Here is a 21,453-nt window from a genome sequence, read left to right as displayed (position 1 = left end):
AGTCCATATGCACAAAAGGACTACCCAGAGGGCTAAAAAAAGTGATTTCTGACTGGGCCTCGCACTTTTGACCGGTCCTCACACTTATGACCATCCTCACATTTATGCCCGTGCAGCTTTCTTAACAACCATGTCACTCATTTCACAACTGCTTCTCTTCACCATGGTGACAAGATAGGGCAAAAACGTAAAATGTGAGGACAGTCGTAAGTTTGAGGACTGGTCAAAAGTGCGAGGACCAGTCAGAAATAACTTTTTCAGCCCTCTGAGTAGTCCATATGCATAAAAGGATACAGCAATAGAGAGGGATGAAGGAAGGGAAGGGAAATTAGAGTAGGAGTGAGGGTAAGAGAGGGAGGAAGAGAGGAGGAGAAGGAGAAAGGAAGAGGAAGTAGGGAGGAGAAGAAGAGGGGGGGAAGAGAAAGTAAGAAGGAAAGAAAAGACAGAGGTGGTAGGTTTGAGGAGAAAGATTGCTGTACAATAAAAAAGATGAAAGAGAAGAAAGCCAACCCCAAACAAATATAAAGATATTAAGATAAAATAATGAATTGTTAAACTTTAAAGAATAAAAGAGAACAAATATGAATAAATAACAATAATTAGAAACACACATACAAACATACAATGTATTTTCTTTGAACAGAGTATTTGGCCGGTTCACAAATTTAAACAGTGTTTAGTCATTTCAATTAAATGTACAATTTCTATATTTCCTTTTTGCCATATTTATTCCTCATCTATTTTTGTAAAAAACCAATATTACCCTTCATCCTCATCTCTAATCTTAATCAAATTCAATTTTTCCCTTCTCTTCTATATTATACCCCTTCTCATTGTCATCTATTTTTATATCCATCCTCACATTGGTTAATTATGTAATACTACAGTTGTTTAATATAAATTCAACATTTTAATATAAATCAATTAGTTATATAACTATCTTTTTTGTATATTAATCAATATGAACATGAATATTCCAATTATTTCCATGCAATCCAATTTCTTACAAATCAATTATATTTACCAATAATAATAAACCAAATAATTTCCCCCATATATTCCTCCAAACCACAACTTAACCATTTCTGCTTTCAGAAATATACAATTAATAGTATCTCAATTATTACAATTCCCTAGTTAAATAGAGCTTTTTTTTGTGTGTGTTTTAAAATCTCCTCTTTTTCCCTAAATTTCCCGTTGTTTGCACCTACCTTTTTTGGTGAGGAAAAAGAAATCTGCCTGCCTAATTTTCCAACGTTCAAAGCCAACAGCCTGCTTTACTTTCTCTTTCGTTTTTCAGTATAGCTAGGGGGAAAAAAATCTGCACTCTTTCCAAGCAAGCAAAAGAGCCCTGAGCAAAAGAGCTGAGAGCAAATCAGCTGGGGGTCGGGAGCCGATCTAAGCAAGGGCTAATTAGCCTATGCTGAAGCTCCGGGGGCCAATAAAATTGCAAAAAAACCACCGAACCCTTTGTTAAATTGCTGGCTCCCCCGCCCCTCGCCCACCACTATTTATTGGCAATAAATAGTGGTGCAGAGGGGCGGGGCAAGCCAGCAATTTAACAAAGGGTTCGGCTGCACCACTGGCTCTCAGGCGGCCCTTTGAAGCCCCGCGGCAAGAATTTGAAGTTTTTTTTCCCTCTAACCATTGGAGGCAGCAATAGATGGGGAGTGGGCGGGGTAAGCGAACGGCCGGCGATCCAACAGAGCAGAGAGTGAGGGTGAGCGAAGGCGTGGAAGCTGCTTTCTCCATCCTGCTCTCTTGCGTCCGGAGCCGGTGGGGAACCACGTGGCAGCCCACGTGGATCCCAGGCAGCGGAACTCAGGCTAGGGAAGGGGTGGGCAATGGTGGCTCTTTTACAACCTGTGGCCTCAACTCCCAGCCAAGCTGTCTCAGGAATTCTGGAAGTTGAAGGCCACAGGTTGTAAAAGAGCCACAATTGCCTACCCCTGGCTACGGTAGGCTGGCGCCGCGCGGGTGGGAGGCGAGGGGTGGGTGGGCCAGCAATTTAACAAAGGGTTCGGCCGAACCCCCTAGAACCCCCAGAATCCCACCACTGTGTAGGCCCCTCTTGATCTTGAGGCCCTAGGCTGAAGCCTAGTTAGCGTATAGGAAAATCCGGCCCTGGGTATGAAGAGAGTAAGGCAAATGTGATCCTCTTTTGACACCAATCGTTGCAGTGAAAACACAGTAACTCCTTTGCTTCTTTCACATGGCATGCATTTTCTCTGCTCTCCATAAATGATTCTCAGTCTGTGAGAATACAAGTGATCCCTTGGGGATACCATACCAACACAAAAACAGATATTTCTAAATGGCCAAAAGCTCAGAAGATCATCAAATTGTGTGAGATTCTGGTGTTTGTGCCTGAAATCTAATGACATTTCACCATTTTTATTCCAAATTTCAAAGCTTTAGATAGAAACACCAACATTTTATAAAATTTAACAATCTTATGATTTGATCCACTTTTTAAATTAAATTGTCTAAAAATTAATTTTAGGATCAAGTATAGATCAACGATGAATATTCTACTGATCTCAGTATCCAAAGATACTGATAGTTTTGTGTTGGATTTCAAGGTTTCCATGCTAATATAATAGACTTTGGAAAGAAAATGGATAGAAGATGAGTATTTTTGTATTAGGTCATAAATGCAATTGCTAATTACAGTAGTGGCTAAAATTGTGGAAGCCTTTTGGAAAAAGTGTATTTTTGAGGTTTGATGGCTAGTAACACCACATTTTTTTGGAGTTTCAGGATAATCATATTCTACTGCTGGAATGACCTGGGAATAGCCCAGACCTTAACCCAACTGAAAATCTATGGTGCCGACTAAAGAAACTTGTTAGTCAGAAGCAACCCAGCAATAAAACCCAGTTAATAGAAACAATCATTCAATCTTGGTTTCACAGCTGCAGAACTAAAAGTCTTGGTTCACTCCATGGGAAGATGTTGTAAGCTGTAATTCATGCTAAAGGTTACCCAACTAAATATTAACTGACACGGTGATAATTTTTCTATATCTCGTTTTTTCAATGGTGATAATTTCACTTTTCTTCTTTATACTGTAACAGCTATTCTAATAGCAAATCCTTCATAAAAGTTATTACATTACATTCTTGATTAAATTATCTTTCCATTGATATATAATTTTATGGTACTACTCCAAAAAAAGTGGTGTTATTAGCTAGTTTTAGAAAATACACTTTTCCCAAAAGGTTTCCACAATTTTGGCCACTACTGTAAAACTGTAATTAACTAGGAGTAAATCATTCTGAATCTATGGTAATAATAGTAAATAATATAACAAAAACATTAAGAATTCTTGCTGATACTTACTGTATACCAGTCTGGTGCCTTCTAAACATATTAGAACTCCTATGATTCTTAGGAAACATATTTATTACAGTAAGTTATGGCAGCTATGTTTGGAGGCAGCAGGTTAGGAAAGACTGATACACAGACTTGTGCAGACAATATGCTAAACGGTAACATGGTTTGATTAGCATTTGCTTAGGGTAGTAGGCAAATCCAACTAGTTGTGGTTTCATCAATAAATAATAATGTTATAACATCTTCAATAAAGATGTTAAGGAAGAAACCGAACCGATTGCATTCTGATTTAGCATATTGTATAAACACAACCACATTATCATTATCACAGATTTTTTAAGTAGCATTTTTAAAAGAAATTAAATTATGAAAATGAATATTTTATTTAAAAACATATTGACATGTGACATTAAAATGTTCATAGGGCTGTTCTAGCACTTTGTCTCTCAGACAGAGAAAGAATGAATGCACAGACATCCACCTGGGCATCGGATACAAATAGTGATGACACAAAAATGGAAAAACATGCATTCCAACATCATAACCGAAACATCATTCTTTTGTAATTGCTTCTTGATATCAGACACAAATATGTAAATCATGTGATTTGTATTCTGATGCAAACTTCATTGTTTATTTGTTGATCTTATATAGCTGCAGATCTCACAAGAAAGTGACTCTGGGTGGCATACACCTTGCTCATCCTTGCCTTCTCTGTGAACATGTTTGGGCATCTGCAGCAAACTGAGATTGCAGCTCATGCAGATACATGTTTTGTATCATGATGCAAGTTTTCTCATTTGCTCATGCACCCTCCCCCATGTTCATGGATGAATGACTATCCTAGGAAGCAGCTGGAATGATATAACTGATTCAATGAGTTGGTTTCGTTACTCCCTCAGGGTTAGCTGACTGGGTCATTTAGCTGATTTACAGTTTGCACAAAGCACTTATAATTCCAATGTTAGTGTATCAGGAAAACAAGGTTAATGAATGTATTGAAGAACCCTTACTAAACGTGTGTGACATTTCAGCTTAAAACAAATGTAATGTTATTCTTTGCATTTTGCCATAGTAGCTGTGAAAACCCAGTGCCCATGTTTTGTTTTACACCTAACATGTTTCACAGACTGACCCAATATTTATTCAATAAACCATGATTAAATCATGCTACTACCTTTATGTTTACTATAATAACAAACAACAATATGTGAAGCTACTTCTATTTGTACATTGAAGCTGTACAAATAGGCAGCCTAAATCTTCTGCACAAACCACATTTTTAATTAATGTATATTTAAGCTACTAAGAAAACTATATATGGAAGTTTCAGGGTTCTTTTTAAACTCAAAATTCAGTTTTAAGACGAAAACAATCAACAGGTCTCTCTTGGTAGTAAGGATAATATACTATTTTTAAAACAGTCCCTTCAACTTATTTTTCCTACAATTAAGTTGTTGAGAAATCTCAGCTGTCAGGCTTCAGAACATGTTCTTCACATTTATTTATTTATTTTATTTATTTTATTTTATTTCTATACCACCCTTCTCCTGTGGGACTCAGGGCGGTGTACAGCCAAGATAAAACATTGCATATAAAATTTAAAAACAATTTAAAAACAATTAAATAATTTCGGCCCAAGATATTAAAAACAACCCAATTAAAACCGAATTCAATTAAAACTGAGAGGATGGGATCAAGCCAGCCCGGCTAGATTGAATAGGTGTGTTTTCAGGGCCCAACGAAAAGTTCGGAGGTCTGATATCGTGCGTATCTCAGGGGGTAGGTCATTCCAGAGGGTGGGTGCTGCAACAGAGAAGGCTCTCCCCCTGGGGGTCGCCAGCCGACACTGTTTGGCCGACAAACAGGCACCCTGAGGAGGCCCTCTCTGTGCGAGCGAACCAGTCGGTGGGAGGCTATTGGCGGCAGAAGGCAGTCTCGCAGATACCCCGGCCCTAAGCCATGGAGCGCTTTAAAGGTGGTTACCAACACCTTGAGGGGCACCCAGAAGACCACAGGAAGCCAGTGCAGCTCGCACAGGAGAGATGTCATATGTAAGCGCCCCGTCACTCCCATAATCCCCCGCGCGGCCGCATTCTGGACTAACTGTAGCCTCCGGGTGCACCCCAAGGGGAGCTCCATGTAGAGAGCATTGCAGTAGTCCAGGTGGGAAGTGACGAGTGCTTGAGTGACCGTGCGTAGGGAGTCCCGATCCAGAAAGGGGCGCAACTGGCGTATCAGGCGAACCTGATAAAAAGCCACCCTGGCCACGGCCGTCATGTGCTCTTCTAAAGACAGCCGTGCATCCAGGAGGACGCCTAAGTTGTGAGCCCTCTCCGTGGGGCCCAGTGATTTGCCCCCAATAGCCAGCGATGGCACCAGCTGGCTATATCGGGACGCCGGAAGCCACAGCCACTCGGTCTTGGAAGGGTTGAGTCGGAGCCTGTTTCTCCCCATCCAGGCCCACACGGCCTCCAGGCACTGGGACATCACTTCAAGGGCATCGTTGGGGTGGCCTGGGGTGGAGATATACAGCTGAGTATCGTCAGCGTACTGATGGAACTCCACCCCAAAGCCACGGATGATCTCACCCAGCGGCTCTACATAAATGTTGAACAGAAGGGCAAGAGGACCGACCCTTGTGGCACCCCACACGCAAGGTGCTTCGGGGTCGACCGCTGCCCCCATCAACACAGATTGCGACCGGTCAGAGAGGTAGAAGGAGAACCACCGCAGAACGGTGCCCCCCACCCCCAGCCCCTTCAACTGGCGCAACATGATACCATGGTTGATGGTATCAAAAGCCGCTGAGAGATCTAACAGGACCAGGATAGAGCAACCCCTATCCCGAGCCCTCCAGAGATCATCCACCAACGCGACCAATGCCGTTTCCGTGCTGTGCCCAGGTTGGAAGCCGGACTGGAGCGGGTGTAGATTGACAGCTTCATCCAGGTATCGGGGAAGCTGCCACGCCACCACACTCTCAACAACCTTCGCACCAAAGCGAAGGTTGGAGACTGGACGATAGTTAGCCAATACAGCCAGATCCAGAGAGGGCTTCTTGAGGAGGGGCCTCACCACCGCTTCTTTCAAAGCGGCCGGCAGGACCCCGTCACTCAAAGAAGCGTTAACAATCCTCTGGAGCCAGCCTCGTGTAACCTCCCGGGAAGCCAGAACCAACCAGGAGGGACATGGGTCCAATAAACATTTGGTCGCGTTCAGTCATCCCAGGATCCTGTCCACGTCCTCAGGAGCCACAGGATCGAACTCCTCCCTGATAACACTCTCAAGACCTGCCTCAGTCATCCCATCTGGACTTACCCAGTCAGAGGCCAGGCCTTCCCGAATCTGAGCGATCTTGTCATACAGATACTGCACAAAATCCTCAGCTCGACCCTATTTGGAAGCTTGATAATATTGTAGTTTCTATGGTATTGATATATATTTCTGTGGTGTTTAGCAGCAGGTTCACATCTAGATTGGCTAATACAAGGAAGGATAGTGCTGATCATGAAAGAAGCCCACAAGGAACAGCACTGACTAATTACCAGTCAATAGCCTGCCTCCTCACAACATGGAAAGTCCTATCAGGCATCATAGTCACCAAACTGTATTACCATATGGGTCAGCACATGAGCATGGCTCAGAAGGCACTGGGAACAACACTAGAGGATCAAAATACCAGTTGTCAAGTATACCAAGGGAGATACAGCAGTTGCCCAAGACTCAAGGTCTAGAGCTGTGATGGCGAACCTATGGCACACGTGCCACAGGTGGCACACGTAGGCCTCTCTGCCGACACACGAGCTCTCGCCCCAGCTGAGCTCAAGACAGACATAACACCTGTAACAGTGTAGGCATGCACGGGGGAGGGAGCGTGCGGGAGCAGTGCACTCCCCCGTGCCCCATTTTTGGTTCCAGGAGGCTTCAGGGATGCCTGCTAGGCCCAAAACGGGGCATGGGTGGGGTCGCACACGCATGCACAGGGGGAGGGGAGAGTGCGTGCGGGGGGTGGTGTTCACATACTCAGGGGGGGTGTCATGCGCGCATTGTATTATGAGTGTGGGCACGTGCACATGCACTGTCATGCGTGTGCTCGTGCTTTTGGCATGCAAGGACAAAAAGGTTAGCCATTGGTCTAGAGTCTAGACAGTCCAATCTGAACATGCTGGATTTATTACAGGAAAGCCTACAATGCCATACACATAGATCTGTGAATGTATGGTGCTACACAAGAGCAACAGGTGGCTAAGAACTTTCCTCAAGAACTCAGTAGGACTTGAAAGACAACACTGGAAGTCAACTCATCAGTTGGAAAGAGGGCGGGTGGGGTTTGGTGAGTGTCTAACCACTGTCCTGTATTAAACCCAGAGCATCCAGGAGTATCTTAGTAAGATGGCACCCAAAGATGAGCTGCTGAGAGAATGCCTGAGGCAGCAGCAGATATAGGAAGAAGATCAAGCTGAGAAAGGTTATGGCAAGCAAGATCCTGCATGAGATGTACCATCAACAGATACCTGAGGTGGCACTGGGAAAACACTGGCTGAAAAGAGCTGAACAAAGACAGCACTAAGGTATTGATCACAACAGCACAAGAACAGGCCCTAATCACCAAATCCATTGAAGCAAGGGTCTACCATGCTAGACAGGACCCAAGGTATAGATTATATAGAGAGGCCTCAGAGACAGTCCAACATATTTATTGTATATCCCATCTTTATTATTTTTTATAAATAATTCAAGGCAGTGAATATATCCAACACACCTTCCTCCTATTTTCCCCACAACAACTCTGTGAGGTGAGTTGGGCTGAGAGAGAATGATTGACCCAAAGTGACCTAGCTGGCTTTCATGTCCAAGGCAGGACTTGAACTCACAGCCTCTTGCTTTCCAGCCTGGTGCCTAAGACCAAACTTGCTTAGTTGCAGAGTGGAAGATGCAAGCAGGAACAGTATACACTGAATGGCTGTGAGAGAGCAGGCTGCATAGAAAATGGCCAGCACTAGTGCTACTGTTGTCCTGCCTCTTTAAGTCCTCAGCCCAGCCAGCACAGCAATGTTGTCTATAAAAGCTGTGCTGAGACAGCTGGTGATGTCAGTGAGAGTTGTGTATATGTAAAGATAAAGCAGCCTAAATCACATAGAGTGGCTAAAAAGATACTTTTCTCCAACAGAAGGACCTACAAGGAGTACTAATTGCAGGAGTTTTAGTACAAGGTGTAGTAGCAGTGGGGAAGAGTGGAGTTCTGGTGAGTAATACTGGGAAGGCTTGTGCATGTGTGTTGTCTAGGGACCTATGTTGTGGCTCTTTTGTGTTTTGGAGCCTGTGACAAAGGCAAACCAAGTAGCTGGCATTGTGTATGAGCTAGCTCCTCCCAAATCCAGATGGAGATCCCACAGAAGGTTGTTACGAATACCAGGGCTAAGATCCTGTGGGATATCCAGAGAAGCAGGTACTAGCCAATCGACCAGATATTGTGGGCCAGGTGACAGCAACATCAGGAAGGAGTATGAGAAGCTGGAGAAGTGCAAGGGTCTGAAGGAGGAACTAGAGAGGCTGTGGAAAGTAAAAAGCCAAAGTGGTCCTGGTGATGGTAGGAGCACTCAGGGCCATAACTCATAAACTGGGAGAATGGCTCCAACAGTTCCTAAGAACTGCATCAGAACAAAGGAACAGCTATTTTTAGGAACAGCTAAGATACTGCACAGAATCCTCTAACTCCCAGGTCTGTAGTAGTGGAGCCAAGACTGAGGAAGACACATACTACTCATAGGGGTGAGAAGGAAATTTTAAAAAATAAATGTATATATGTAATGTATATAAATAATGGACTACAACATTAATCAGACAGAAACCTTTATTGTACAAATTACTTTGATGCAATTTGCAGATTTTTGTTACAATAAACTTTTGATAAAAAGTCAAACATTTTAATGCTTGTAATAAATTATGATAGAATGTTTCTGTCTATTTCCAAAAATATAAATTATCTAAGCACAAAATGTCAATACTTTTCAATTAATGCTGTACAGATATTGTACTGAAACAGTAAAATGTCAAGATTTACAACAATAAAAAAACTGGAAAAGTATTGTGTCTTTTGTTAAATGACATCAGCACTGTAAACCCGACACTTTCAGAAATACCTTTTTGGAATCAAGCCTGAAACGTTACACAACTCTAAAGTCTATATTTGTGTGTTATTTTCCTTTTCCCATATCCCATCCCATCCCATCCCATCCCATATACATTGTGGTTTTCCATTTAATGCACTGCTTTCTCAGATGTGGAAGCAAGAATGTACCCTTTTGAGATTTGTTTTTTATTTGATTTTGAAAATGGGTATGATTGGAAATGTAATATTGGAAATGATAAAATCTCAGTGTCAAAATTTTACCATGCTCTTTCCTAAAAGACCAAATAAACATTGTTTTGAAATACTCCAATGTCTTGTTTGCAAAGGTGCATATGATCAAGATGAGGATTTACAAATTTTTAGAAAGTTGGGAATTGCACTGTACATCTAAATAACTTGCTTACCTCTTTATGATGTCACTTTTGGCCTATGTCTGTAGTAGGCAATATATTTTTCTTTGATATATTAAACTTGATTTGCCGCCATTTTGAGGTCTCCCAAAGCTATAGTAAGTTGTAAAACACTCTCTATGCCATTAAAAACATTCATTCTACTCAAAATCCCATTTGTGTCATCTTTGCATGGTCTACTCATTGCAAATTATCAGCTACTGCACATTATCAGTCTCTCCAAATGTTAAATACATGCATCAGTGATCAAAAAGCTAAGTCCCCTAGATTTGCTGTTGCTATTACTTTTACTGTGCACATGTCCAGTTGTAACCTACAGTAGTAGATATATTAAATGATTTTTATGATGATTCAGAAAAACCTGAGGAGGAAATACACAATATGGACACAAATATCTGAACAAGAAAAAATTCACAGAAATTTTTGCAGGATTAAATGTATAATTATTTCATAAATTGAATTGGTAATATGAATACAAGTAATGCAATATTATAATTTAAAAAGAAATTAGCAATTAGGTGTAGAAACAGATTTATACATTTTGTGTGGGTCTCTGAAAGAAACACATAATTTTGAATACTTTTCTAGCATACAGAAATTTGCAAGTGTTACAGTAATAAAATGCAAAAAGTTGGGAAGAAAAGATTCATTTGAAATTTTATAGCAAGTAAAATTAATATAAAAGCCAGTTTAACCTAGCACTTGTAGCACTGAAATAGAAGTGGAGAAATCTTAGTTTTAGTGTGGCCTTGGGCACAAAGCCAACTAGCTAGGTGACCTTGGGTCTGTCTGTGGAAAGAAAGCAGCAGCAAATCATTTCTAAAAACGTCAAGAAAACTCAATGGACTTATCCATAAAGTTGCCAAATTTATCTGGTTCTTCCCAATTAAATTTAACATACAAAATCACACATTTGCAATGTATACATCACAAAATTGGAAAAACCTGACATCACTTGTAGAATGAACTAAGCTTTTATATTTGCCCTGCTTTTACAAAACCTTCCCTTTGTGATCCAGGATGAACTCGTTTCCTGTTGTAGGAAGAACTATCCTTCTGGGTTCTGCTCCAAGTGGGGAAAAAGACACTGGAAACATGGAGACTGCTTGGAAAGATGGTTTAATGGTGGACAGGATCACATGGCTTGAGTTCCTGAACAGAAAAGGGCGAGATGCAGCGAGTCCCCGGGTTTCTGCCTCTGGCCCATTAACAAAGGGTGGGGGCAGGAAGGTGGGAACTGCTTTGTCTTTAAAACATGCTTCTCCATTTCTCATCCAGGGAAACATAATATTCTGCCTTTTTAATATTTCCCAAAATATTTCATTCCTCTAGGAAAGGGGTGGGTGCTAACTTCCCACATGGTATTGTGACAATTTGAAACAAGGGCTCATTCAATAGCAGCCTGAAGTGAAGAGAGAGAGAACCTGTTTATTTAACCTTGGATATAGCACGAAATGATGTGAACGTCCCTATTCCCTTTTCTCATGAATCAACACTCCTTTGCAAATGTTTTCCTTGATTAATTTGCTATCACCCATTAAAGGAAGTTCTGAAGCAATAAATAACCTTAAGGGACCCTGGAGCATAACACAGCCGAAAGTAAAAGTGAGTCACACAGTTTACCACCGACTTTCCCGCCTAGAACAGCCTTTTCGGGGTGGGGTGGGGTGGAGGAGGAACGTTTCCTTTCCGTGACGTCTCACGAAGGCCGCCCAATCTAACGATTGGGTGCATGTGCTAAGAGAGCCAGAGGCGTGCACGCCTGCGCTCTGCGATGCTACATAAAAGAGAGAGAGAGAGAGAGAGAGAGAGAGCAGGCGTTCTTAGTTTCTGGCGGGGCGGGGATTTAATCAGTGGAAGGCTTAGTAGGGTGGCGCTGCTCATAGATGTAGCACCACCCGCAGCGGCACGTGCCGCTTGTTTCCTCCCTTAACGCTTCTGGTTGGTGGCCTGGGGATCCCCACGTGCATGCCTGCAAAGAAGAAGAAAAGGGTCGGCGGCGGCGGCAGCGGCGGATGCGTGACCGTGTGGTTGTTTGCCTGCGAGCTGGGGACTCTCCTGCTGGTTTTGCCGCACCGCCAACTGCGGAGCTTTTGCTCAGCCCCCGAGCACCTTTGCCGGCTGCTATGCTGTGGAATAGCTGGGACTGCGCCTCAAGCTCTAGTCCTGTGCCCTCCGGTGCCTTTTTCCTCCTTCATGACTACTCCTCCGCCGGTGGCGGCGGCAGCCGTCCTGGGGAGGCTCACGGCCCCTGGGCCTCCTGAACATGCTGCTTTGGCAGCCGATCCCCCCGTGAGCGCGGTTAGCGGGAAGCAGGAGCCCCGGGCAGTGTTGCCCACTCAGAGAACGGCTCCCTCTCCCTCCTGTCCGGCGATTCCCACGGGCAGCCCTGTTAGGCTTGTCCTGAATCCTGCGGGCGCCAGGCTTCCCCTTAGTTTCGTCCCATCCTTCGCTCCTCAACCCCGAGTGCTGCCTGCCCCCATAGGACTCAAGGTAGCCCCCTCGACTCCGGGGCAGCAGCTCCCCAAGTCTAGCAACATGGGTGTGAGGCAGGCAGCCCCTCCCTCGGGAGGACCCAAATCCGCACAAATGACAATACAATTGCCTGCTAATTTTCAGATCCCCCAAGGTAAGCCGCTCCCTGTTTTGGACCGTTCGTTTATGGCTCTTCTGCATCTCCCTATAGGCCGAGTCAAAGTTATGGTGAATTTTGAAGCTCCCGAATGATGCGAAGTTTTGCTCTGTCTGTGAGAACCTTTTTCTAAAAACCCGGATATATCAAACCATGTTGACTAGCGCAGCTATAACTTCTTCCATGGTCAATTTCATATTTAGAAAGTTGTACTCACCATTTCTTGAAGAATGTTAGGTCTTTTGAGATGAGATGAGAGGAGAGAGAAGAAAGCATCCAGATACTTAACATTCCTCAGTATATATGATTCAAAGGAGTCTTCTGAACAGCATTAAATTACTTGCCCAGTTTTTATCCAAATTCTCTAAATTGTGCTTGGGGACAGACGTTCTTTTCGTACATCTTCAAAAATACTGCAAATTTAGGACAACTCAGTTTTACTGAGTTCTCAACATTTTCTAATTGTAGTACTAAATGTTGTATACCTATTCAGTGCAAAAAAAAAAATATCCACATCATACCTATCTACTGTTTGATCAGTGGCCACCTTTGAAATGTGTGTGATATACTGAAATATTGGGAATAAGGGTCACGGTTCTCAGTGCATGTCAAAACAATCTAACCATGGTTTTTCATTCCTAAAAGTCCGAACAATAGGAAGGTCCAGGTGTGGATTTAAGAGTTTTAGAAAGTTGAGAAAGACAGTATACTACTAAATAGCACTGTTGCCTCTTTCCCTCATTTTCCAGGTTTAGAAATGTTTCATGTAAAATTACAAGAAAAAATTAGCAGTTAAATTCTTAAGTCTAGAATAAGATTTATACATTTTAGGGCACAAGTTTCTGAAATAGACACAAATTTACTGTATATGTTTATCAAGCATTCCAAATATTTGCAAATAAAACATGTACAAAACCAAAGTTATGAGGCAATAAGTAACTTTTCAGGTATGCCTTCTGTTGCCTTCTTTTTTATTGCTACTCATTTTCCCCCAAACATCAGGGTCTTTCCTTGTATTAAGCTATTCAAAATAAGCAGGTGTTAGATTCATTATTACTTTCCATTGTGCAACCTGGTTTTACTTCATCTAGTTTTGTATGATTTACTCTTGCTCTATGTCAACCATTTTTTCAGCAGTGCAATTCAAAGACTTCCCCCCTTTTTGAAAGTCCAGCTTTACAACCATATAAAGCCATAGGGGCAGGTCTGTATATAACATAACTGTGAACTAAGAAAAATAGTCTATTCCTATGTTAATTTCTTCTCTGTCTCTTTGCATTCAGTTGGTATTACCTGTTAACACAATCAAGGCTTTAAATTTATTGCTGTCATGTTCTCTTTTTTCACTTTCAGTAACATTTTTCACTTCTAGCCAAATCAGTAGCAATATCAGGATATCTGAAATTGTTGAAGTTTCTCCTACGATTTTTAATGCCAATTTCTATCTGTTCTATTCCAACATTTCTCAAAATAAATTTGGTGTTACATGAGTATACAGTCTTACTTTGATGCCATCCTGTCTCAATTCTGAACTTTCAGTTTCTCCAAACTTTATTTTGACTGTTATTTCCTGATCATCAAATAAATTCACCCATGATTTTAAGGCCCATCTATAATTTGTTGTAGTTTATGTGAGATAAATGTAATTGTTTGGTATACTGGTCTTTTGTTGGTAGAGGAGTCTAAATTGATCTTTTGGTTTATTGTCATAAAAATATCTCAGTTGTTAAATTGAAATATTATGTAATATTTCATAATATGAAATACTATGTAATAAATATAAAAATTAACAATTTCCAAATAAAAATCCTTTATATCCTGATTAGTAGGTTCTGACGCAATAAGTTGATATAGCTATGTTATAACAGTATTTTATATTTGAAAATTAAAATCTGTTTTGAGATATCTTTGATGCTTTCCAAGTTTGGTTGATTTATTGCAGACATTTCATTACCCAAACCAAGTAACATCATCAATGCTAGTAGGGAGTGCGGTTTGCTCTCAGTTTATATTCTAATGGCTTGCCATGTCAGCATTGCTGGAAGCAGCCTTGATAGTTTTTTGGCTGGAGTGTTTATCTAGCTTATTTAGCAGTTCTTGTCTTTTTGTACCCTTTTTGGCTTGTACATTGTCTCTCTTGAATGGTTGTAGATGTTTATGTCTATGTACCTATTGACGGCCAATTTGTCAGAGTGCCAGACTTCCTGGTATTCTCTATTTTAGACTTTACAGTCTCCCAGTTGAAACTATGGTTAAGCCTGTCCATGTGTTGTGAAATTAAATAATTTTTATCTTGTCTTCTGACTTGCTAGTTGGTGTTTATGGATGCGCTCTGCTAGTTTTCTGCCTGTTTGTCCTACATAATGGCTGTTATAGTCTTTCACTTCATATTGTAGATGACATGTTTTTTCTACTGGAGCTGCTGGTCTTTCGGCTTACTTAGGATGTTCTGGAGTACTTTAGTTGGTTTGTGTGTTACGCTGATGCAATTTTTTGGTAGACTTGTGTTTCTATCTTGCGATCATGGCTTCTGCTAGTAAGGATATCTAGGAAGGGTAGTGTCTTGTTTTTTTCTTCTTCCCTTGTGAATTTGATTCTTTGAAGATGTCATTGATGGTTTTGTGTGTTCTCTAATCTCTAGTTCTTTTTTTATTATGCTACAGCTGTCATCTACATACATGATCCATATTTTGGATTGAATATATGGGAGTACAGAACACATATTCTATATTGGTAAAATCTGTTTATCCAAATATTTTGGATTGTCTAAGCACTGGTCTTGATTGAGTGATTATGTGTGATAAGGTTTGTAGTGATCATACAGATAGACTTTCCCCAGGATAATCTGTGTTCATCCTGGCCCTTCAGTTCTTCCAAAACGATTGAAATCAATTTCATCCATCTTGCTGTTAGTTATCCTTGCATAGCATTGTTTTAGCCAACTCAAATGCAGAATTGGAATGTCAGTTGTACAAATAGATCAAGAAACCAATGCTGTATAGATCTAAAACTTTTATTAGAATGGCTGTAGTAGAATCTTTTATGTTTGATTGTCTGTCCGTTCCTTCCTCTTTTATTTTCATGTGAATTAAGTGAAAACTTAACTTTTTTTGGTAAATCTTTTAAAGTATGGGCTTAAGGTATGCTTCTCTGTTGCTTTGGTAATGGTCCTGTCTCTATCAAAGCTATCCTTTACTCTCAACCTGAAGGAAGATGAAGCAGGTAGAAGACAAGCATGTCAGGCATACCATATTTTTTCCTATGTGGAGTTGCTCAGTAATAAGAAATGAAAGCAGAGTGTAAATGTAACCAAGGTGAATAGAAAGTTAAGTGGGAGTTATGGATCGTTAATGACAATGTGATCAGCCCAGCAACCTGCAGATTAGCACCAGCACAAGTAGTTTTTGGTAAAACTCTTCCAAATAAAAACAGTTGGAATCACAAGAAGGGACATAGCATTTATCGGAATTGATCTCTGGAAAATTACACTCAATCATAATAAGGAAGCACAGTGTCTCCTTGGCTAAAGAACTCCCATTTTAGTTCAGTGTTTTTTGGGGATACACCATTTTGAGAAATTGGTTATTACTGTAATTCTGCTTGTGCTGTTTAAGCAGTATCAACAGAGGATAGGATGATGTATTTCGGTTGCCAATTTTCTCACCTGTAAACATTGATCACACAGGAGATAACTGAGGAACTGTTCCTTGTCTAAAATACTTATTTTGGATCTTTCTGTGAAATAAACCTGTTACTGGTTAGACTGATACTGTCAAGGTTTCATCACTTCCTCTGTTCAATTCCATACTCTTCTGTCTCTGATATGTGCAATTTGGATTTTTACCTTACTAGTGTTCTTTCCATTATTGAGGCACACACTGCTGCAGAAATACTTAAGTAACACAAATTTTCCTTTCACTGTACTATTTTCACAGGTGGAACAGCCATGGTGCTCTGTATGAAGAACCAGGCAGGTAGAGACTGAGGCTAGGCTGGGTTAAACAACAATAACTTTTATTGCTAACGGAAAAAGGCAACTCACACGCGGCTGCAGCACTAACGCGCCCTTGCCGTCTGACAGCTGCTTAAATAGAGGAGTTGTCAGACAGAAGAACCAATAGGAGGGCTGCATTTTCCGCTGTTTTGGCTGCTCACGTCTTAGCCAATCAGTATCGATCTGCAGCCGACATGCTTGGGCGTCGTTGTACGCGCGAGGACATAACACTTGGACATATTTTTTAACAGAAATAATACTTTTAACTTCATTGTTTCTCAATATGCATATTCTTTCTACCATCTTGGTTCAATCTTTATTTCCAGGTTTGATAATCAAAGAAGGGAATATGGTGCACTTCCAAATAGTGTATAGTGGTAGTTGAGGGCTGCATACAGTTTATATTAATCAACTAATGAATTAAGTTAGAATGAGAGAGTGAATGGCTCAAAGTCTCCCAGGGATCATGTGAGAATTTAAACTTGGATCTCTTGATTCAAGTCTAGCACTTCAACAATATATCTTTGCAGCTATGAAAGGAAGCGTAAATAACAAGTGTTCCAAGTCTGTTGAATTTGATTTATACATGGTCATTTTTCATCTGTCACTTTATTCCATTTATTTATTCCATCTGATGTCCATTTTGTTTTAAAGCAATCCATTAAAAAATCAGCACATTGTTCCTAGGACATGCATTTTAATGCGCTTTTCCTAATGCATTTTTTTACCAGAAGCTTATTTTGTGATTAGATATATTATACTTACAAGCATATATATTCGTTTCTCACTTTCCCTAATCAGTCAGTAAAACCAGTCCACTAGGCACCTTGTCCTCAATCTCAGGAGCAGTAGTGTTGATATAACTATATTTACTTATAAAATCTATAGGCTACCTAAATCTATCATGGCTTTGGGCATGCCTATGGAGATTCTCAGTCATTCAGGTCATTGTTGTCCTAAAGGTCCTTTTTCAAGAGGCAACCAGACTTTCTTGTTTTTCTTTGAAGACATTTCACTTCTCATCCAAGAAGATTCTTCAGTTCTGACTGGATGGTGAGGAATGGAAGGAGTCTGTATATACCACGTTACTCAGTTTTCTTGAGGACACACATAAACCTCCAAGTGGCCTCAACAACTCTCTAAAAGAATGCAAATGACCAGCTATCTGCAAAGAATATAAATCTTTCCATTCCCACCATCTAGTCAGAGCTGAAAAAGCTTCTTGGATGAGAAGAAAAATGTATTCAAAGAAAAACAAGAAAGTCCAGTTGGCTTTTGAAAAAGCACCTTTGGGACTTTGGGCATGTCAGCACCAGGGAAATCAGAAGATTCAGGTAGTTCAAATATGTATAAAGATTTATTGTAAGCTTAAGCTTTCTACAAGAATCTGAACTTCTAACAGTCAAGAGAAATTAGCGGAAGTTAAGAATATACAGGAATTCTAGGTGGGCTGGACTTAGAGCTCTTGTGAGTGCAAAAGGACTCATGACTGATGACGCATTTCACTCCTCCCTCAGGCTCAGCCTAGTCATCTCCTACAGCTTATAAAATATAACAATAAAAACAAATTATGCATCCCTTAAACAGGGGTGTCAAACTTGTGTTGTCACAGCATCATCGCATGACGCATCGTGACTTTTTTCCCCTTCGCTAAACTGGGCGAGGCCAGTGTGTGATGCATCCGGCCCGCGAGACTCAAGTTTGACAGCCCTGCCTCAGAAGAAAAACATTTGGTGGAAAGCAACCATATAATAGTCCAAATGCCATACAAAGAGTCTGTCCCTCACTCTGACCCAAAATTTGAGGGAAGAGCAAGACCATGAAAAGCTACAGGCAGTCAGTGCTTAACAGCAGTTATTGGGACTGGTAACTCCATTATTAAACGATTTGGTCATAAAATGTAATGTCATTTGATTGGACCAACTTACAACAACAAGTCATTTACTGCCCATCTCAACCACAAGGTGACTCTGCATAGCTTACAATGTTAAAAAGAATAAAACAATGCAACAATATGTATACAAGAAAGTAAGCACTATAAAAATGCAAATAAAGTTAAAAGATGGGGAGGACGGAGTAGGCTGAGCAGGGGTGAGGTGGGATCTGTTATTAACCAGTCAACCACCTCCAGTATGACCTTTGGAGCCCCAGGCCAATTGGCAGAGCCAGGTCTTCAAGCCCTTTGGAAAGTCAGGAGGGTGGGAGCCAACTTCACTCCTTAGGAGAAGATGTTCCAAAGAACAGGAGCAAATTATTAAGCAAATGGTTATTAGGCATGATGTCATGTGAGTCCCATTTTGCATCTTCCTGCAGGCTTCCCCAGTGACTTAACTTGTTGGAAGTCAGTAGTGAAAGACAAAAATGGTGATCCTGGGACTGTGAGACACTGTAGCTGTCACAATTATGAGCTGGTTAGCAAACATCCAAATTGTGATCACATAACTGTGGGAAAGTTGCAGTGGTCGCCACTACAACTCTCAGGCATAAATCTTGTTCAGTGCCATCTTAACTTTGAACGGTCACTGTTGCTGAACAAGTGATCATTAAAGAAGGACTACCTTGTATATGGAGCTCTAAAATCCCTAAAGCCTGTTCTAATCTATTTTTCTGCCCGACCACCCCCATTTTTCTTAAAGAAAACATATCTTGTAAAAATAATACGAATACTAAATAGTAGCTATAATTATATATGTATGTATGTATTTGTAAACCAAACAAAATTTTCTCCAGTGATATAGTGGGATAGATTTAACAAACTCTTGAAATACTTGAATGTTATATTTTATTTGTACCAGTAGGTGGCAGTGTTCTATAATCTACAATTTGATAACACAATATTAAAAGTTATTTCTCAACCTTGCATAAAGTTTGTATTCCTTTGTCAGTAGAAGACAAGTAGGAAAAACGTTACCTTATATAATACCGTATGAAGATCTTTATAACATTTAATACAGAATTACAACTCTGGTATAACATTCACTATACCACATTTGCAGAGTAGAGCTTGTTTTCAAGTTTATTATAACCAAAGCATTTGAACAATTTCCTTAGTAGGCAATAGTGTTTGGATTCTTTTGTTCAGGGTTTTTTTCTTGTTAATAGTTTATATTAAACATTTTCACATAAGTATAAAATAAACATGAAACTATATAAGGTGAAAGAAAAAAGACAGAAAAGATAAAAGAAGTAGAACAGAGAGTGCAGGTAGAAGAAAAGAGATAGGTATTAAGAAGCGATTTTCAGCCTTCTTTAAAGCAGTTACAAACTAATTCATTATCTGTCCTCCCTCTTTAAAGTTACAACTTGCTTTTCTTTTTCCCATACTCAACTTATTTTAATTAGCAAATCTGTAAATCATCAGATGCATGTTTTTCCATTTTCAGCATAAAGCCCAGAAGAGGTTTCCAGTCTTTTAAAAAAGTAATTCTTATCACTGATCTAACAGGTCATTTTCACCATTACTGCATATTCTGCCATCTTCATGATCTATTGCTCTCTTATGGATATTTCAGTATTTTTCCACCTTTGTGCTTATAATAGTTCTGCTGCAGTTACCATATACAATCTTGGTCTTCAGTACGTTTACTCTAATTGGCTAAATCCCAATAGGAATAGTTATGGTATCAATATTGTTCTTTAAAAATTTTTGTATAATTGTATATATTTGAATATTACAATATTATTTTGCTTTTTCGCAAGCCCCCCCTAACTCATTTTCAGTACTGATTAGAAGTATTTTTATGTATTTTTGATAATGTCTAATCATGTGCAACCATATCATTTCATAAAAGTTCCTTCTTAAATTGTAATGCAATGTGAATTTCAGTGTTTTTATCCACATTCTCTCCCATTTGTATGTTACAACCAAAAATTATAACCCATTTTATCATGAGTCCCATCACTTATTCTATTTCAAATCTCTGCAAATGTTTATACATTTTAGCAATAACATGTTTATCATTTGTACATACCGATAATACAATTTCAAATTCTGTTTTATGTTCAATCTCCTTTTTACTTATATTAAACGTCTCTTAATTATTTACATGAAAACCATTGAAAATTAAATCTTGCAGTCAGTTGTTCTTTTGATTTCCTCTTCAGTTCTCCAGTTGTTCTTGTCCTAACAACTTCTGATATGTTAACCATTGGTCTTTTCCCATTTTTTCTTTTTTTATAAAATGCTTAATTGTGCTCAAACCATTATGGTATTTTTGAGCATAACCTGGGTTTATCTATATTCCATACTCTTAAAATAGCACTGTTTTTCCCCCCACTTAGTATATAGTATGTGAAATTAGACTTGATATGGAGAAATTAGATTTCATTTCCACCATCCTCCCTCCATTGGAATATCCCAATTGATCTATACCAGGGGTCTCCAGTGCTGGCAACTTTAAGACCTGTGGACTTCAACTCTTAAGATTTCCTCAGCCAGCTTTACTGGGAGTTCAAGTCCACAAGTCTTAAAGTTGCCAACGTTGGAGACCCTGATCTATATTATTCAGTAAACTGTTAATGTAAATTAATGTAAAGGTAACTGTGTGTTTTGAGTACAGCAAAGACTACATTTTTAAATCTGTTCTTCTAGTGTCAATAAAGGCCAACATTCATATGTGAACCATCTTTATTTTGCATTAAAATTAGAAATAACCCAAGTTGACAAGCTTGATCAAACTTAAACTATAAGGCTCTTGGGACTTTTCTAACTTGGAGAACTGTGAGCAAATCAATTCTGAATTTGCTTGTTGCTTAAATATGTTTGATGGTTTTTTTGTGAAGTGAAAATATTAGGCACATTTATTGTAACTAGCTGCGAATCTGGAAAAAGTGTAGCCATCTATAATTTTAAAAGGCTCCTAGAGAAATATGCTGTACTATTGCACAGAAGTAATAAAATATTGGAGTATTTCCTATCTTAACGTAACTTCTGGCCTAAATACAA

General features: G+C 39.9%; 1 protein-coding gene across 1 annotated transcript in view; it reads left to right on the top strand.

Moving 5' to 3' along the window:
• The first annotated feature begins 11,850 nt into the window (after positions 1–11,850).
• The window catches only part of TAF4B (TATA-box binding protein associated factor 4b), a 63,497-nt gene continuing 53,894 nt past the window's right edge, over positions 11,851–21,453 (top strand). The window contains exon 1 of the mRNA XM_070942335.1: positions 11,851–12,511. Coding sequence (XP_070798436.1) covers positions 11,851–12,511 — 661 coding nt within the window. The remainder of the gene's footprint in view (positions 12,512–21,453) is intronic.

The sequence above is a fragment of the Pituophis catenifer genome, unplaced genomic scaffold (genome assembly GCF_029215685.1).
Source record: "Pituophis catenifer annectens isolate HBS135680 unplaced genomic scaffold, rPitCat1.0.hap2 SCAF_3, whole genome shotgun sequence".
Taxonomy (NCBI): Eukaryota; Metazoa; Chordata; class Lepidosauria; order Squamata; family Colubridae; genus Pituophis; species Pituophis catenifer.
Note: the sequence above shows the minus strand (reverse complement) of the source record. Positions and strands in the feature narration are given on the sequence as shown.